This window comes from Salmo salar, chromosome 17 (assembly GCF_965601325.2).
Source record: "Salmo salar chromosome 17, fSalSal1, whole genome shotgun sequence".
NCBI classification, from domain to species: Eukaryota; Metazoa; Chordata; class Actinopteri; order Salmoniformes; family Salmonidae; genus Salmo; species Salmo salar.
Window position 1 is genome coordinate 38596793 of NC_138307.1, and position 17235 is coordinate 38614027.

At 42.1% G+C, this 17235-nt stretch overlaps 2 protein-coding genes across 2 annotated transcripts in view; one reads left to right on the forward strand and one right to left on the reverse strand.

The window, feature by feature from the left end:
• Nucleotides 1-823: 823 nt before the first annotated feature.
• LOC123731792 (GPALPP motifs-containing protein 1) lies at nt 824-12400 on the reverse strand. The gene is made up of 7 exons (XM_045711203.2): nt 12220-12400; nt 11882-12038; nt 11642-11761; nt 6268-6541; nt 3425-3589; nt 2717-2812; nt 824-1536 (listed from the first exon to the last, which is right to left on the reverse strand). The coding sequence occupies exons 1-7, from the start codon at nt 12302-12304 to the stop codon at nt 1318-1320; spliced, it is 1116 nt and encodes a 371-aa protein (XP_045567159.1). The 5' UTR covers nt 12305-12400; the 3' UTR covers nt 824-1317.
• A 97-nt stretch (nt 12401-12497) lies between these two features.
• LOC106593158 (uncharacterized) overlaps nt 12498-17235 on the forward strand; it is a 125092-nt gene continuing 120354 nt past the window's right edge. The window contains 2 exon segments of the mRNA XM_082963315.1: nt 12498-12623; nt 14797-15466. Coding sequence (XP_082819441.1) covers nt 12596-12623; nt 14797-15466 — 698 coding nt within the window. The 5' untranslated portion in view covers nt 12498-12595.

Sequence of the window (17235 nt, forward strand, 5' to 3'; positions counted from 1 at the left end):
CATATTCTTGGTACCATTTGAAAGGAAACACTTTGAAGTTTGTGGAAATGTGAAATTAATGTAGGAGAATATAACACATTAGATCTGGTTAAAGATAATACAAAAGAAAAGAAGAAAAAAAAAAAAACATGCCTTTTCTATTTTTTGGGGTTTTGTTCCATCTTTGAAATGCAAGAGAAAAGCCATTATGACTTAAGAGTCTAGGCGCAATTTTGATATTGGCCACTAGATGGAAGCAGTGTATGTGCAAAGTTTTAGACTGATTCAATGAACCATTGCATTACTGTTCAAAATGTTGTATCGAGTCTGCCCAAATGTGCTGAATTGGGTCTGTTTTGAAGTACATAACTATAGAGAACATACAAAAATGATATGGTAATTAAAAATGTAAGTACACACTCCCAGGAATGACATAAATGATGGATAATTAGCTTCCAGTTAATGTTATTAATGAACAAACCAGTTGCTGTGATAAAAGTTTTGTTATTGCCCATGCTCCTCAAACAATAGGCCCAGTCCTGTCAAAAAAAAACGTGATTTCCGGTGTTTTATATAGTTCCACATTATGGAGGATGGAATTTATACTGTGAAATTGTGACAAAATATGATAATGCCCTTTAAAGTGTGAGAGCTGTTTGTTAAGGCCTCGTCAAATGTCAGCCTTGTTTTGGTGGGGGGGGGTGGAGTTTTGACCAGTTAGTAGACCAATAAGAAAGAGAGTTCCAAACCTCTCTGCCAATAACAGATCGTTTTCCCCTCCCCACTCAGACCACTCCCAGACAGTCCTAGCAAAATTCTTGCTTGAAAAATGACTCTTTGCTATTTTTGATATTTTTTTAGCGTTTTAATTGAAAACAAAATCACAGCAATGTACTTAACTGTTCCCCAGAAATGATTTGCTATTAAGATAAAAAAAACACAGCTGCACATCGGACCTTTAAAAACTAAAAAAAACGAAGGAGGTGTGGCTCAGTTGGTAGAGCATTGGAACTTTCAACACAAGGGTTGTGGGTTCGATTCCCACGGGGAAACCAGTACGGAGAAATAATAAGTCAGAACATGTATGCACTCACTACTGTAAGTCGCTCTGGATAAGAGTGACTACTAAAACCTAACTAATCAAACTGATATTCACACTTTTATCAAAATACATACAAGTTATACCAGTACAGCTCAGATCATATTTCAGTACAATGTGTTCTGATCGCCTGAGCAATCGGACTGCAATAAAAGTCAACCTGGAACGTTGCCGTCATAATTGACAAGGGTCAGGTGATCAAAAAATGCCCAATCCTGAGCTATTCTGTGTGGATTGTCTCAGAGGAACATTTTCTCCTTGCTGTGTCCGAAGCGTGTGTTGAGCTCCTGGGACTTCTTCAACAGACGTTGTTTCTGAGCTTCATCAAACTTGTTGACTTGCAAGTCCTGGTCCCTGTCGAACGCTCGTCTCTCCAGCGGCTTGGCTCCCTCACCCAGTTTCCTCTTCTTCATCTGCTTCTCATGGAGACTGATCAGAGACTCCCCACGCTTGGTTTCCTAACAGAGAGGAGAGAGAAAGACAAAAGTCATTTTGACAACTAATGGACGGTAGACGTCTGGGTTTAGTATCCGGGCCGGTAGACGTCTGGGTCTAGTCTCCGGGTCAGCGGTCTAGTCTCCGGGTCAGTAGACGTCTGGGTCTAGTCTCCGGGTCAGCGGTCTAGTCTCCGGGTCAGCGGTCTAGTCTCCGGGTCGGTAGACATCTGGGTCTAGTCTCCGGGTCAGCGGTCTAGTCTCCGGGTCAGCGGTCTAGTCTCCGGGTCAGTAGACGTCTGGGTCTAGTCTCCGGGTCAGCGGTCTAGTCTCCGGGTCGGTAGACGTCTGGGTCTAGTCTCCGGGCCGGTAGACATCTGGGTCTAGTCTCCGGGTCAGCGGTCTAGTCTCCGGGTCGGTAGACATCTGGGTCTAGTCTCCGGGTCAGCGGTCTAGTCTCCGGGTCAGCGGTCTAGTCTCCGGGCCGGTAGACATCTGGGTCTAGTCTCCGGGTCAGCGGTCTAGTCTCCGGGTCAGTAGACGTCTGGGTCTAGTCTCCGGGTCAGCGGTCTAGTCTCCGGGTCAGCGGTCTAGTCTCCGGGTCAGCGGTCTAGTCTCCGGGTCAGTAGACGTCTGGGTCTAGTCTCCGGGTCAGCGGTCTAGTCTCCGGGTCGGTAGACGTCTGGGTCTAGTCTCCGGGTCAGCGGTCTAGTCTCCGGGTCAGTAGACGTCTGGGTCTAGTCTCCGGGTCAGCGGTCTAGTCTCCGGGTCAGTAGACGTCTGGGTCTAGTCTCCGGGTCAGCGGTCTAGTCTCCGGGTCGGTAGACGTCTGGGTCTAGTGTCCGGGTCAGCGGTCTAGTCTCCGGGTCAGTAGACGTCTGGGTCTAGTCTCCGGGTCAGCGGTCTAGTCTCCGGGTCAGTAGACGTCTGGGTCTAGTCTCCGGGTCAGCGGTCTAGTCTCCGGGTCGGTAGACGTCTGGGTCTAGTCTCCGGGTCAGCGGTCTAGTCTCCGGGTCAGCGGTCTAGTCTCCGGGTCGGTAGACGTCTGGGTCTAGTCTCCGGGTCAGCGGTCTAGTCTCCGGGTCGGTAGAAGTCTGGGTCTAGTCTCCTAGTTGTAAATGCCATAGTGAGATCTTCATTCAGGTGTTCGTACAGGTGTCATGTAGTTGCTCCGTTGGGCAGAGAAAGAGGTTCTACTACTTACGTTGTATTTGGACACTTTCTCAGCCATCTGGAGCTCTTTGTGAGACAGTCGAGGGACCGGTTCTGTTTCTCCACTCTCCTTTCCCTCCAGCCGTTCCTGTTGAGACAGACAGACAGACAGACAGACAGACAGACAGACAGAAAGAGAAACAGACAGACAGAGAAACAGACAGACAGACAGACAGACAGACAGACAGACAGACAGAGAGACAGACAGACAGACAGAGAAACAGACAGACAGACAGAGAAACAGACAGACAGACAGACAGAGAAACAGACAGACAGACAGAGAGAGAAACAGACAGACAGACAGACAGACAGAGAAACAGACAGACAGACAGAGAAACAGACAGAGAGACAGACAGACAGACAGACAGACAGACAGACAGACAGACAGAGAAACAGACAGACAGACAGAGAAACAGACAGACAGACAGAGAAACAGACAGACAGACAGACAGAGAAACAGACAGACAGACAGAGAGAGAAACAGACAGACAGACAGACAGACAGACAGACAGACAGACAGACAGACAGAGAAACAGACAGACAGACAGAGAAACAGACAGACAGACAGACAGACAGAGAAACAGACAGACAGACAGACAGACAGACAGACAGACAGACAGATAGAGAATTATATAGTCAGTAGAGTAGGGTGAAATCCCAACAGAAACGTGTCGACAGAACCAGAACCAGTGTTTCCTACCCTGAGCTTGCGTTCTCGATCAGCAGGGGTGTCGGTCCAGAGGGATCGGTCCTTGCTCTCCGGTCCAGCCCTCTTCTTGAAGGTTCTGGCCCCCAGCCCGATGTGCTGCAGCGTTGGAGGAAGCTCTGTCATCCAGGTCTCTCGCACCACGTCCTCCGGACCATTCTGTCAATCAACCATCACAGATAAGGCTGTCAACTCATTCTACCATCTGGCCTGGGGTCTGTTCATTAGGAGGCTGTCAACTCATTCTACCATCTGACCTGGGGTCTGTTCATTAGGAGGCTGTCAACTCACTCTACCATCTGACCTGGGGTCTGTTCATTAGGAGGCTGTCAACTCATTCTACCATCTGACCTGGGGTCTGTTCATTAGGAGGCTGTCAACTCACTCTACCATCTGACCTGGGGTCTGTTCATTAGGAGGCTGTCAACTCATTCTACCATCTGACCTGGGGTCTGTTCATTAGGAGGCTGTCAACTCATTCTACCATCTGACCTGGGGTCTGTTCATTAGGAGGCTGTCAACTCATTCTACCATCTGACCTGGGGTCTGTTCATTAGGAGGCTGTCAACTCATTCTACCATCTGACCTGGGGTCTGTTCATTAGGAGGCTGTCAACTCATTCTACCATCTGACCTGGGGTCTGTTCATTAGGAGGCTGTCAACTCATTCTACCATCTGACCTGGGGTCTGTTCATTAGGAGGCTGTCAACTCACTCTACCATCTGACCTGGGGTCTGTTCATTAGGAGGCTGTCAACTCATTCTACCATCTGGCCTGGGGTCTGTTCATTAGGAGGCTGTCAACTCATTCTACCATCTGACCTGGGGTCTGTTCATTAGGAGGCTGTCAACTCACTCTACCATCTGACCTGGGGTCTGTTCATTAGGAGGCTGTCAACTCACTCTACCATCTGACCTGGGGTCTGTTCATTAGGAGGCTGTCAACTCACTCTACCATCTGACCTGGGGTCTGTTCATTAGGAGGCTGTCAACTCATTCTACCATCTGACCTGGGGTCTGTTCATTAGGAGGCTGTCAACTCATTCTACCATCTGACCTGGGGTCTGTTCATTAGGAGGCTGTCAACTCACTCTACCATCTGACCTGGGGTCTGTTCATTAGGAGGCTGTCAACTCATTCTACCATCTGACCTGGGGTCTGTTCATTAGGAGGCTGTCAACTCATTCTACCATCTGACCTGGGGTCTGTTCATTAGGAGGCTGTCAACTCATTCTACCATCTGACCTGGGGTCTGTTCAGTAGGAACAAACGTGGGGAAAATGATTCGAAATAAGAGGAATTAAAATTTGTCCTATTAAACAGTAAAAAAAAAAAGTTTTGCACGATTGAACACAACGTATGAGAATCACCCAATGAGCATGTTCCTAAGGGCGCCACCTGGTGGCGGAGTCAAGCACCATAAAGATGAACAAATTACTGGTCAACTCAACAGTAAACAACTCAACGGTAAACAACTCAACAATAAACAACTCAACGGTAAACAACTCAACGGTAAACAACTCAACAGTAAACAACTCAACAGTAAACAACTCAACAGTAAACAACTCAACGGTAAACAACTCAACAGTAAACAACTCAACGGTAAACAAGTCAACGGTAAACAAGTCAACGGTAAACAACTCAACGGTAAACAAGTCAACGGTAAACAACTCAACGGTAAACAACTCAACAATAAACAACTCAACGGTAAACAACTCAACAGTAAACAACTCAACGGTAAACAACTCAACAGTAAACAACTCAACGGTAAACAACTCAACAGTAAACAACTCAACTGTAAACAACTCAACAGTAAACAACTCAACAGTAAACATGTCTCGTCCCCCACTAATGATGCAGCCCCCCCCAGTCTGGACGTAGAACAAGAGACTGGACGTAGAATAAGAACGTAGAATAAGAGTCTGGATGTAGAATAAGAACGTAGAACGAGAGTCTGGACGTAGAACGAGAGTCTGGACGTAGAACGAGAGTCTGGACGTAGAACGAGAGTCTGGACGTAGAACGAGAGTCTGGACGTAGAACAAGAGTCTGGACGTAGAATAAGAACGTAGAACGAGAGTCTGGACGTAGAATAAGAACGTAGAACGAGAGTCTGGACGTAGAACGAGAGTCTGGACGTAGAACGAGAGTCTGGACGTAGAACGAGAGTCTGGACGTAGAACAAGAGTCTGGACGTAGAACAAGAACGTAGAACGAGAGTCTGGACGTAGAACGAGAGTCTGGACGTAGAATAAGAACGTAGAACGAGAGTCTGGACGTAGAACGAGAGTCTGGACGTAGAACGAGAGTCTGGACGTAGAATAACAGTCTGGACGTAGAATAACAGTCTGGACGTAGAATAACAGTCTGGACGTAGAATAACAGTCTGGACGTAGAATAACAGTCTGGACGTAGAATAAGAGTCTGGACGTAGAATAAGAGTCTGGACGTAGAATAAGAGTCTGGGTGTAGAATAAGAGTCTGGACGTAGAATAAGAGTCTGGACGTAGAATAAGAGTCTGGACGTAGAATAAGAGTCTGGACGTAGAATAAGAGTCTGGACGTAGAATAAGAGTCTGGACGTAGAATAAGAGTCTAGACGTAGAATAAGAGTCTAGACGTAGAATAAGAGTCTGGACGTAGAATAAGAGTCTGGACGTAGAATAAGAGTCTGGACGTAGAATAAGAGTCTGGACGTAGAATAAGAGTCTGGACGTAGAATAAGAGTCTAGACGTAGAATAAGAGTCTAGACGTAGAATAAGAGTCTAGACGTAGAATAAGAGTCTGGATGTAGAATAAGAGTCTAGATGTAGAATAAGTGGCGGTGAGGTTCTCACATCTGCTCCTGTCAGTCTGTCCTTCATCTTCTGAGCTCTGCGTTCGATGTCCAAAGCCACGGAGTCCCGGATGGCACCTTGAGCAGGCATGGGCCCGATCACCTCTTCATCCTCCTCCTCCTCCTCCTCCTCTTCATCACTGCTGGAGGATTCTGCTGTGAAGCCCGGTGGCAGGACTGGCCGAGGGAAGTCATCCTCACCGTCATCATCATCTTCATCATCAGATACCGGTCTGTGAAATCCTGGGGGTAAGGCTGGGCCCAATACAGCTGGCCTAGGGGAGGTAGAAAAGAGAATCAATCAACTCAACACAAACCAATAAAAACATTTAGACAAGTTATTGGAAAATATATGCATGACTGGCTGACATATCAATTAATATGTCTGTTTAACACAGAGAGAGGACTAGCTGACATATCATTTAATATGTCTGTTTAACACAGAGAGAGGACTAGCTGACATATCATTTAATATGTCTGTTTAACACAGAGAGAACTAGCTGACATATCATTTAATATGTCTGTTTAACACAGAGAGAGGACTAGCTGACATATCATTTAATATGTCTGTTTAACACAGAGAGAGGACTAGCTGACATATCATTTAATATGTCAGTTTAAAGCAGAGAGGACTAGCTGACATATCATTTAATATGTCTGTTTAACACAGAGAGAGGACTAGCTGACATATCATTTAATATGTCTGTTTAACACAGAGAGAACTAGCTGACATATCATTTAATGTCTGTTTAACACAGAGAGAACTAGCTGACATATCATTTAATATGTCTGTTTAAAGCAGAGAGAACTAGCTGACATATCATTTAATATGTCTGTTTAAAGCAGAGAGAGGACTAGCTGACATATCATTTAATATGTCTGTTTAACACAGAGAGAACTAGCTGACATATCATTTAATATGTCTGTTTAAAGCAGAGAGGACTAGCTGACATATCATTTAATATGTCTGTTTAAAGCAGAGAGAGGACTAGCTGACATATCATTTAATATGTCTGTTTAAAGCAGAGAGAGAACTAGCTGACATATCAATTAATATGTCTGTTTAAAGCAGAGAGAACTAGCTGACATATCATTTAATATGTCTGTTTAAAGCAGAGAGAGGACTAGCTGACATATCAATTAATATGTCTGTTTAAAGCAGAGAGAGGACTAGCTGACATATCATTTAATATGTCTGTTTAAAGCAGAGAGAGAACTAGCTGACATATCATTTAATATGTCTGTTTAAAGCAGAGAGGACTAGCTGACATATCATTTAATATGTCTGTTTAAAGCAGAGAGAACTAGCTGACATATCATTTAATATGTCTGTTTAAAGCAGAGAGAGGACTAGCTGACATATCATTTAATATGTCTGTTTAAAGCAGAGAGAGAACTAGCTGACATATCAATTAATATGTCTGTTTAAAGCAGAGAGAACTAGCTGACATATCATTTAATATGTCTGTTTAAAGCAGAGAGGACTAGCTGACATATCATTTAATATGTCTGTTTAAAGCAGAGAGAACTAGCTGACATATCATTTAATATGTCTGTTTAAAGCAGAGAGAGAACTAGCTGACATATCATTTAATATGTCTGTTTAAAGCAGAGAGAGAACTAGCTGACATATCATTTAATATGTCTGTTTAAAGTAGGGCGAACTAGCTGACATATCATTTAATATGTCTGTTTAAAGCAGAGAGAGAACTAGCTGACATATCATTTAATATGTCTGTTTAAAGCAGAGAGAGAACTAGCTGACATATCATTTAATATGTCTGTTTAAAGCAGAGAGAACTAGCTGACATATCATTTAATATGTCTGTTTAAAGCAGAGAGAACTAGCTGACATATCATATAATATGTCTGTTTAAAGCAGAGAGAACTAGCTGACATATCATTTTAATATGTCTGTTTAAAGCAGAGAGAACTAGCTGACATATCATTTAATATGTCTGTTTAAAGCAGAGAGGACTAGCTGACATATCATTTAATATGTCTGTTTAAAGCAGAGAGGACTAGCTGACATATCATTTAATATGTCTGTTTAAAGCAGAGAGAACTAGCTGACATATCATTTAATATGTCTGTTTAAAGCAGAGAGAGAACTAGCTGACATATCATTTAATATGTCTGTTTAAAGCAGAGAGAACTAGCTGACATATCATTTAATATGTCTGTTTAAAGCAGAGAGGACTAGCTGACATATCATTTAATATGTCTGTTTAAAGCAGAGAGAACTAGCTGACATATCATTTAATATGTCTGTTTAAAGCAGAGAGAGAACTAGCTGACATATCATTTAATATGTCTGTTTAAAGCAGAGAGAACTAGCTGACATATCATTTAATATGTCTGTTTAAAGCAGAGAGAACTAGCTGACATATCATTTAATATGTCTGTTTAAAGCAGATAGGACTAGCTGACATATCATATAATATGTCTGTTTAAAGCAGAGAGAACTAGCTGACATATCATTTAATATGTCTGTTTAAAGCAGAGAGAACTAGCTGACATATCATTTAATATGTCTGTTTAAAGCAGAGAGAACTAGCTGACATATCATTTAATATGTCTGTTTAAAGCAGATAGGACTAGCTGACATATCATATAATATGTCTGTTTAAAGCAGAGAGAACTAGCTGACATATCATTTAATATGTCTGTTTAAAGCAGAGAGAGAACTAGCTGACATATCATTTAATATGTCTGTTTAAAGCAGAGAGAACTAGCTGACATATCATTTAATATGTCTGTTTAAAGCAGAGAGAGAACTAGCTGACATATCATTTTAATATGTCTGTTTAAAGCAGAGAGAGAACTAGCTGACATATCATTTTAATATGTCTGTTTAAAGCAGAGAGAGAACTAGCTGACATATCATTTTAATATGTCTGTTTAAAGCAGAGAGAGAACTAGCTGACATATCATTTTAATATGTCTGTTTAAAGCAGAGAGAGAACTAGCTGACATATCATTTAATATGTCTGTTTAAAGCAGAGAGAACTAGCTGACATATCATTTAATATGTCTGTTTAAAGCAGAGAGAACTAGCTGACATATCATATAATATGTCTGTTTAAAGCAGAGAGAACTAGCTGACATATCATTTTAATATGTCTGTTTAAAGCAGAGAGAGAACTAGCTGACATATCATTTAATATGTCTGTTTAAAGCAGAGAGAACTAGCTGACATATCATTTAATATGTCTGTTTAAAGCAGAGAGAACTAGCTGACATATCATTTAATATGTCTGTTTAAAGCAGAGAGGACTAGCTGACATATCATTTAATATGTCTGTTTAAAGCAGAGAGGACTAGCTGACATATCATTTAATATGTCTGTTTAAAGCAGAGAGAACTAGCTGACATATCATTTAATATGTCTGTTTAAAGCAGAGAGAGAACTAGCTGACATATCATTTAATATGTCTGTTTAAAGCAGAGAGAACTAGCTGACATATCATTTAATATGTCTGTTTAAAGCAGAGAGGACTAGCTGACATATCATTTAATATGTCTGTTTAAAGCAGAGAGAACTAGCTGACATATCATTTAATATGTCTGTTTAAAGCAGAGAGAGAACTAGCTGACATATCATTTAATATGTCTGTTTAAAGCAGAGAGAACTAGCTGACATATCATTTAATATGTCTGTTTAAAGCAGAGAGAACTAGCTGACATATCATTTAATATGTCTGTTTAAAGCAGATAGGACTAGCTGACATATCATATAATATGTCTGTTTAAAGCAGAGAGAACTAGCTGACATATCATTTAATATGTCTGTTTAAAGCAGAGAGAACTAGCTGACATATCATTTAATATGTCTGTTTAAAGCAGAGAGAACTAGCTGACATATCATTTAATATGTCTGTTTAAAGCAGATAGGACTAGCTGACATATCATATAATATGTCTGTTTAAAGCAGAGAGAACTAGCTGACATATCATTTAATATGTCTGTTTAAAGCAGAGAGAGAACTAGCTGACATATCATTTAATATGTCTGTTTAAAGCAGAGAGAACTAGCTGACATATCATTTAATATGTCTGTTTAAAGCAGAGAGAGAACTAGCTGACATATCATTTTAATATGTCTGTTTAAAGCAGAGAGAGAACTAGCTGACATATCATTTTAATATGTCTGTTTAAAGCAGAGAGAGAACTAGCTGACATATCATTTTAATATGTCTGTTTAAAGCAGAGAGAGAACTAGCTGACATATCATTTAATATGTCTGTTTAAAGCAGAGAGAGAACTAGCTGACATATCATTTTAATATGTCTGTTTAAAGCAGAGAGAGAACTAGCTGACATATCATTTAATATGTCTGTTTAAAGCAGAGAGAGAACTAGCTGACATATCATTTAATATGTCTGTTTAAAGCAGAGAGAGAACTAGCTGACATATCATTTAATATGTCTGTTTAAAGCAGAGAGAACTAGCTGACATATCATTTAATATGTCTGTTTAAAGCAGAGAGAACTAGCTGACATATCATTTAATATGTCTGTTTAAAGCAGATAGGACTAGCTGACATATCATATAATATGTCTGTTTAAAGCAGAGAGAACTAGCTGACATATCATTTAATATGTCTGTTTAAAGCAGAGAGAACTAGCTGACATATCATTTAATATGTCTGTTTAAAGCAGAGAGAACTAGCTGACATATCATTTAATATGTCTGTTTAAAGCAGATAGGACTAGCTGACATATCATATAATATGTCTGTTTAAAGCAGAGAGAACTAGCTGACATATCATTTAATATGTCTGTTTAAAGCAGAGAGAGAACTAGCTGACATATCATTTAATATGTCTGTTTAAAGCAGAGAGAACTAGCTGACATATCATTTAATATGTCTGTTTAAAGCAGAGAGAGAACTAGCTGACATATCATTTTAATATGTCTGTTTAAAGCAGAGAGAGAACTAGCTGACATATCATTTTAATATGTCTGTTTAAAGCAGAGAGAGAACTAGCTGACATATCATTTTAATATGTCTGTTTAAAGCAGAGAGAGAACTAGCTGACATATCATTTTAATATGTCTGTTTAAAGCAGAGAGAACTAGCTGACATATCATTTTAATATGTCTGTTTAAAGCAGAGAGAGAACTAGCTGACATATCATTTTAATATGTCTGTTTAAAGCAGAGAGAGAACTAGCTGACATATCATTTAATATGTCTGTTTAAAGCAGAGAGAGAACTAGCTGACATATCATTTAATATGTCTGTTTAAAGCAGAGAGAGAACTAGCTGACATATCATTTAATATGTCTGTTTAAAGCAGAGAGAGAACTAGCTGACATATCATTTTAATATATCTGTTTAAAGCAGGGAGATCTAGTTGTGTTGTCTTGGTTACCTCTCTGGTGAAGCCTGTGGGTTTGAGAACCCAGGAGGAAGAGCTGGTCCGAAGAAACCATCATCATCATCATCATCCCCAAGCCTTCTTCTCACCGCCTCTTCTACTCTGTGCTGTTTTCTACAGAATGATGCAGACAGTCCATTTCAGGCATTTTACACGCGCTTTCCTTCACAGACAATGAGGAAATGAAGGTGTTTGACGTTAGTTTAAATGTAGAAGTGAGTGTAAATGTGTTACTCTGTGGTGGGTCCATCCCTGGTCGTCCCTCTACCGTGTCTGCTGCTCGTCTTGTTTCGTCTCTTCATCACCACGTCCACCTCCTCCTGGACAAAGTCATCCTCCGAGCTGGAGAGCAACTCCGGTTTGTATCCGGGAGGAAGAGCAGGACCTGCAACTATTGGAGAAGACAGCACATCTTAGGTAGGAAAACACCATTAACAGACACTGGCTTTTTCCATTGAACAATACAGTAAAAGCAGAAAGATAACTAAGCCGTGGATATGACAGCATAGTATCTGATGACACTAGTCTAAAAAAAAATCCTGTGGATTTAAACCACTACTAACTTTACTCACATCCTTCCTCATCATCAGAATCATCACTGCTGCTTTTTCTGAACGACGGAGGTAAAGCAGGTCCGATTAAATCATCATCTGACATGATTACCGATTATTATTAATTACCTACTTTTACAACAATAAACACCTCGACGAGAAGGAGGGGAAAAAACGACAGCGAAACCCGGAAATCCGGAAATCGAATCTGACCTCTACCACCGGAAGTAAACAATACCGATATCCAATCAACAAGCGGAATTCGTAGGTCACATGATCATTTCCACACAAGGAGGAAAACGAGTCAGTCGCATCGCAGTTACTTCTTAGTGTTTCTCACCTTCGTTTAACATGGTTTGACGAAGCAAGTTGTTTTTCGGAACAAGCTAATAATATCATGGGGAAGAAAGATAGGGGAGACCGGGGTGAGTATCTAGATGTTCCGGAAAGTGAATTATTTATTACTCCAGCTCATGTTGCGGTTTCACTTGGTGTTGTGATGGTAATTATAGCATGATGCTGAGGCATGGGAGATAGACATGCATTCTGTGTAACACTACCTAACCATTCTACCTAGCTAATACCTGTAGTAGTAGTAGTAGTAGTAGTAGTAGTAGTAGTAGTAGTATAGTAGCTAGCAAGAACCTATAGTATAGTAGTAGTATAGGAGCTGGAAAAACAGACTAACTTCAAGATGCTGCAGACTGCCTTAGTCTGGAGACCCGACGTCGGGGAGACATGAGCGTTTGAATCAGGGATGTTCCCACTAATGACCTCTACAAAGCCAGAATGTTGAATAAAATGACATCTGAACGTACTTTGCCGTTTGTCTGTGCAGTGTTTTGTTTGTTTTACAGGTAGGAATGTGAGACAATATATCCACAGGAAAATAGAATTAAATCAACTTTTCAAAGGTGCTGGTAGAACATTCAGATGTCTGTCACCTGAAACATGAGGAACGTGCTCCTCAGCCGGAAATGTCCCCGAACAGCGTAGTGTCAAACGTGCTCCTCAGCCAGAAGTGTCCCCGAACAGCGTCGGGTCAAACGTGCTCCTCAGCCGGAAGTGTCCCCTCTAGCGTCGGGTCAAACGTGCTCCTCAGCCCGAAGTGTCCCCTCCAGCGTCGGGTCAAACGTGCTCCTCAGCCGGAAGTGTCCCCTCCAGCGTCGGGTCAAACGTGCTCCTCAGCCAGAAGTGTCCCCGAACAGCGTCGGGTCAAACGTGCTCCTCAGCCGGAAGTGTCCCCGAACAGTGTCGGGTCAAACGTGCTCCTCAGCCGGAAGTGTCCCCTCCAGCGTCGGGTCAAACGTGCTCCTCAGCCGGAAGTGTCCCCTCCAGCGTCGGGTCAAACGTGCTCCTCAGCCAGAAGTGTCCCCGAACAGCGTCGGGTCAAACGTGCTCCTCAGCCGGAAGTGTCCCCTCTAGCGTCGGGTCAAACGTGCTCCTCAGCCGGAAGTGTCCCCTCCAGCGTCGGGTCAAACGTGCTCCTCAGCCAGAAGTGTCCCCGAACAGCGTCGGGTCAAACGTGCTCCTCAGCCGGAAGTGTCCCCGAACAGCGTAGTGTCAAACGTGCTCCTCAGCCGGAAGTGTCCCCCGAACAGCGTAGTGTCAAACGTGCTCCTCAGCCGGAAGTGTCCCCGAACAGCGTAGTGTCAAACGTGCTCCTCAGCCGGAAGTGTCCCCGAACAGCGTAGTGTCAAACGTGCTCCTCAGCCGGAAGTGTCCCCGAACAGCGTAGTGTCAAACGTGCTCCTCAGCCGGAAGTGTTTTCCATGGCTCCAACTGGTAAGATGCTTCAGGAGGCAGAGAGGTCCTAAATTCGCGCCAGCTATGTGTCCAATCAGGAGGAAGTGGTACTTGCTAAGCAAGCAGCGTGACGTCTTTGTCACATGAACGGAACCATGTAAGTGCGTCATTGTAAATATTGTAAATAATAATAATTTGTTCTTAACTGACTTGCATGGTTAAATAAAGGTTAAATAAAGGTTGAATCAAATATATAATGTAATCACGAGCTCGGCGTGTGTGCGTCTATTTTCGTCTCGTGGCTTGAGGTTGATTGAATCCATCACTTTGAAAAGTTGTTGTAATTCTACTTTCCTGTGGATGTGTTGTCTCACGTTCCTACCACCAAAAGGCCCGACCGCACAGACAACTGGTAAAGTACATTTAAAATATAATTAAATTCAACATTCTGACTTGTATAGGTTGAGAGAGGAAACTTTCCTGATCTAAATACTAATTTCTGCCTGACATAGAATTCAATGAAATTCAACGTCTCGTTAACAGGCAGTCAGCTGCATGTGTCTGACAATAACACTCTCTGAGAGGAGCAATCACTGTGATTAAAATGTATTTTAGTCACAGGGACACTACAGTGAGAGCTGATTTCAGAACAATGTCATCTTCTATCAACTGTCTTTCTCTTTGGTGATGGACATGTCTCACCGAGTGTCCCAGTTGTAAGACTCACGGCTCAGCCAATTTCTCCTTAATTACACCCCTCCTGTCTCTCTCTTTACTCCCTCCTGTCTCTGTCTCTCTCCATCCCTCCTGTCTCTGTCTGTCTGTCTGTCTGTCTTGTCTGTCTTCCTCCAGAGAGGAAGTCTTCTAAGAAGCGTGTGTATGATGAAGAGGAGGATGAGGAGGAGGCGATGGGCAGTGAGTCCCAGGAGACCGTCCCTGCAGCGGCCGGTAAAACGGTGGATGAGTCGGCCATCAAGCTGGATGAGTACGGGGTCACGACCTCTCTGGGTGGTGAGACTGACAGATTACGTCACCAAGTTACCTCACATCTGGTGCTGTTTCAAACTGACAGATTACGTCACCAAGTTACCTCACATCTGGTGCTGTTTCAAACTGACAGATTACGTCACCAAGTTACCTCAGATCTGGTGCTGTTTCAAACTGACAGATTACGTCACCAAGTTACCTCACATCTGGTGCTGTTTCAAACTGACAGATTACGTCACCAAGTTACCTCACATCTGGTGCTGTTTCAAACTGACAGATTACGTCACCAAGTTACCTCAGATCTGGTGCTGTTTCAAACTGACAGATTACGTCACCAAGTTACCTCACATCTGGTGCTGTTTCAAACTGACAGATTACGTCACCAAGTTACCTCACATCTGGTGCTGTTTCAAACTGACAGATTACGTCACCAAGTTACCTCACATCTGGTGCTGTTTCAAACTGACAGATTACGTCACCAAGTTACCTCACATATCTTGGATGGTCGGTCCTGTATATCCTCATGGTTTAATCTGTAATACAGATATCATGGATGGTCGGTCCTGTATATCCTCATGGTTTAATCTGTAATACAGATATCATGGATGGTCGGTCCTGTATATCCTCATGGTTTAATCTGTAATACAGATATCATGGATGGTCGGTCCTGTATATCCTCATGGTTTAATCTGTAATACAGATATCATGGATGGTCGGTCCTGTATATCCTCATGGTTTAATCTGTAATACAGATATCATGGATGGTCGGTCCTGTATATCCTCATGGTTTAATCTGTAATACAGATATCATGGATGGTCGGTCCTGTATATCCTCATGGTTTAATCTGTAATACAGATATCATGGATGGTCGGTCCTGTATATCCTCATGGTTTAATCTGTAATACAGATATCATGGATGGTCGGTCCTGTATATCCTCATGGTTTAATCTGTAATACAGATATCATGGATGGTCGGTCCTGTATATCCTCATGGTTTAATCTGTAATACAGATATCATGGATGGTCGGTCCTGTATATCCTCATGGTTTAATCTGTAATACAGATATCATGGATGGTCGGTCCTGTATATCCTCATGGTTTAATCTGTAATACAGATATCATGGATGGTCGGTCCTGTATATCCTCATGGTTTAATCTGTAATACAGATATCATGGATGGTCGGTCCTGTATATCCTCATGGTTTAATCTGTAATACAGATATCATGGATGGTCGGTCCTGTATATCCTCATGGTTTAATCTGTAATACAGATATCATGGATGGTCGGTCCTGTATATCCTCATGGTTTAATCTGTAATACAGATATCATGGATGGTCGGTCCTGTATATCCTCATGGTTTAATCTGTAATACAGATATCATGGATGGTCGGTCCTGTATATCCTCATGGTTTAATCTGTAATACAGATATCATGGATGGTCGGTCCTGTATATCCTCATGGTTTAATCTGTAATACAGATATCATGGATGGTCGGTCCTGTATATCCTCATGGTTTAATCTGTAATACAGATATCATGGATGGTCGGTCCTGTATATCCTCATGGTTTAATCTGTAATACAGATATCATGGATGGTCGGTCCTGTATATCCTCATGGTTTAATCTGTAATACAGATATCATGGATGGTCGGTCCTGTATATCCTCATGGTTTAATCTGTAATACAGATATCATGGATGGTCGGTCCTGTATATCCTCATGGTTTAATCTGTAATACAGATATCATGGATGGTCGGTCCTGTATATCCTCATGGTTTAATCTGTAATACAGATATCATGGATGGTCGGTCCTGTATATCCTCATGGTTTAATCTGTAATACAGATATCATGGATGGTCGGTCCTGTATATCCTCATGGTTTAATCTGTAATACAGATATCATGGATGGTCGGTCCTGTATATCCTCATGGTTTAATCTGTAATACAGATATCATGGATGGTCGGTCCTGTATATCCTCATGGTTTAATCTGTAATACAGATATCATGGATGGTCGGTCCTGTATATCCTCATGGTTTAATCTGTAATACAGATATCATGGATGGTCGGTCCTGTATATCCTCATGGTTTAATCTGTAATACAGATATCATGGATGGTCGGTCCTGTATATCCTCATGGTTTAATCTGTAATACAGATATCATGGATGGTCGGTCCTGTATATCCTCATGGTTTAATCTGTAATACAGATATCATGGATGGTCGGTCCTGTATATCCTCATGGTTTAATCTGTAATACAGATATCATGGATGGTCGGTCCTGTATATCCTCATGGTTTAATCTG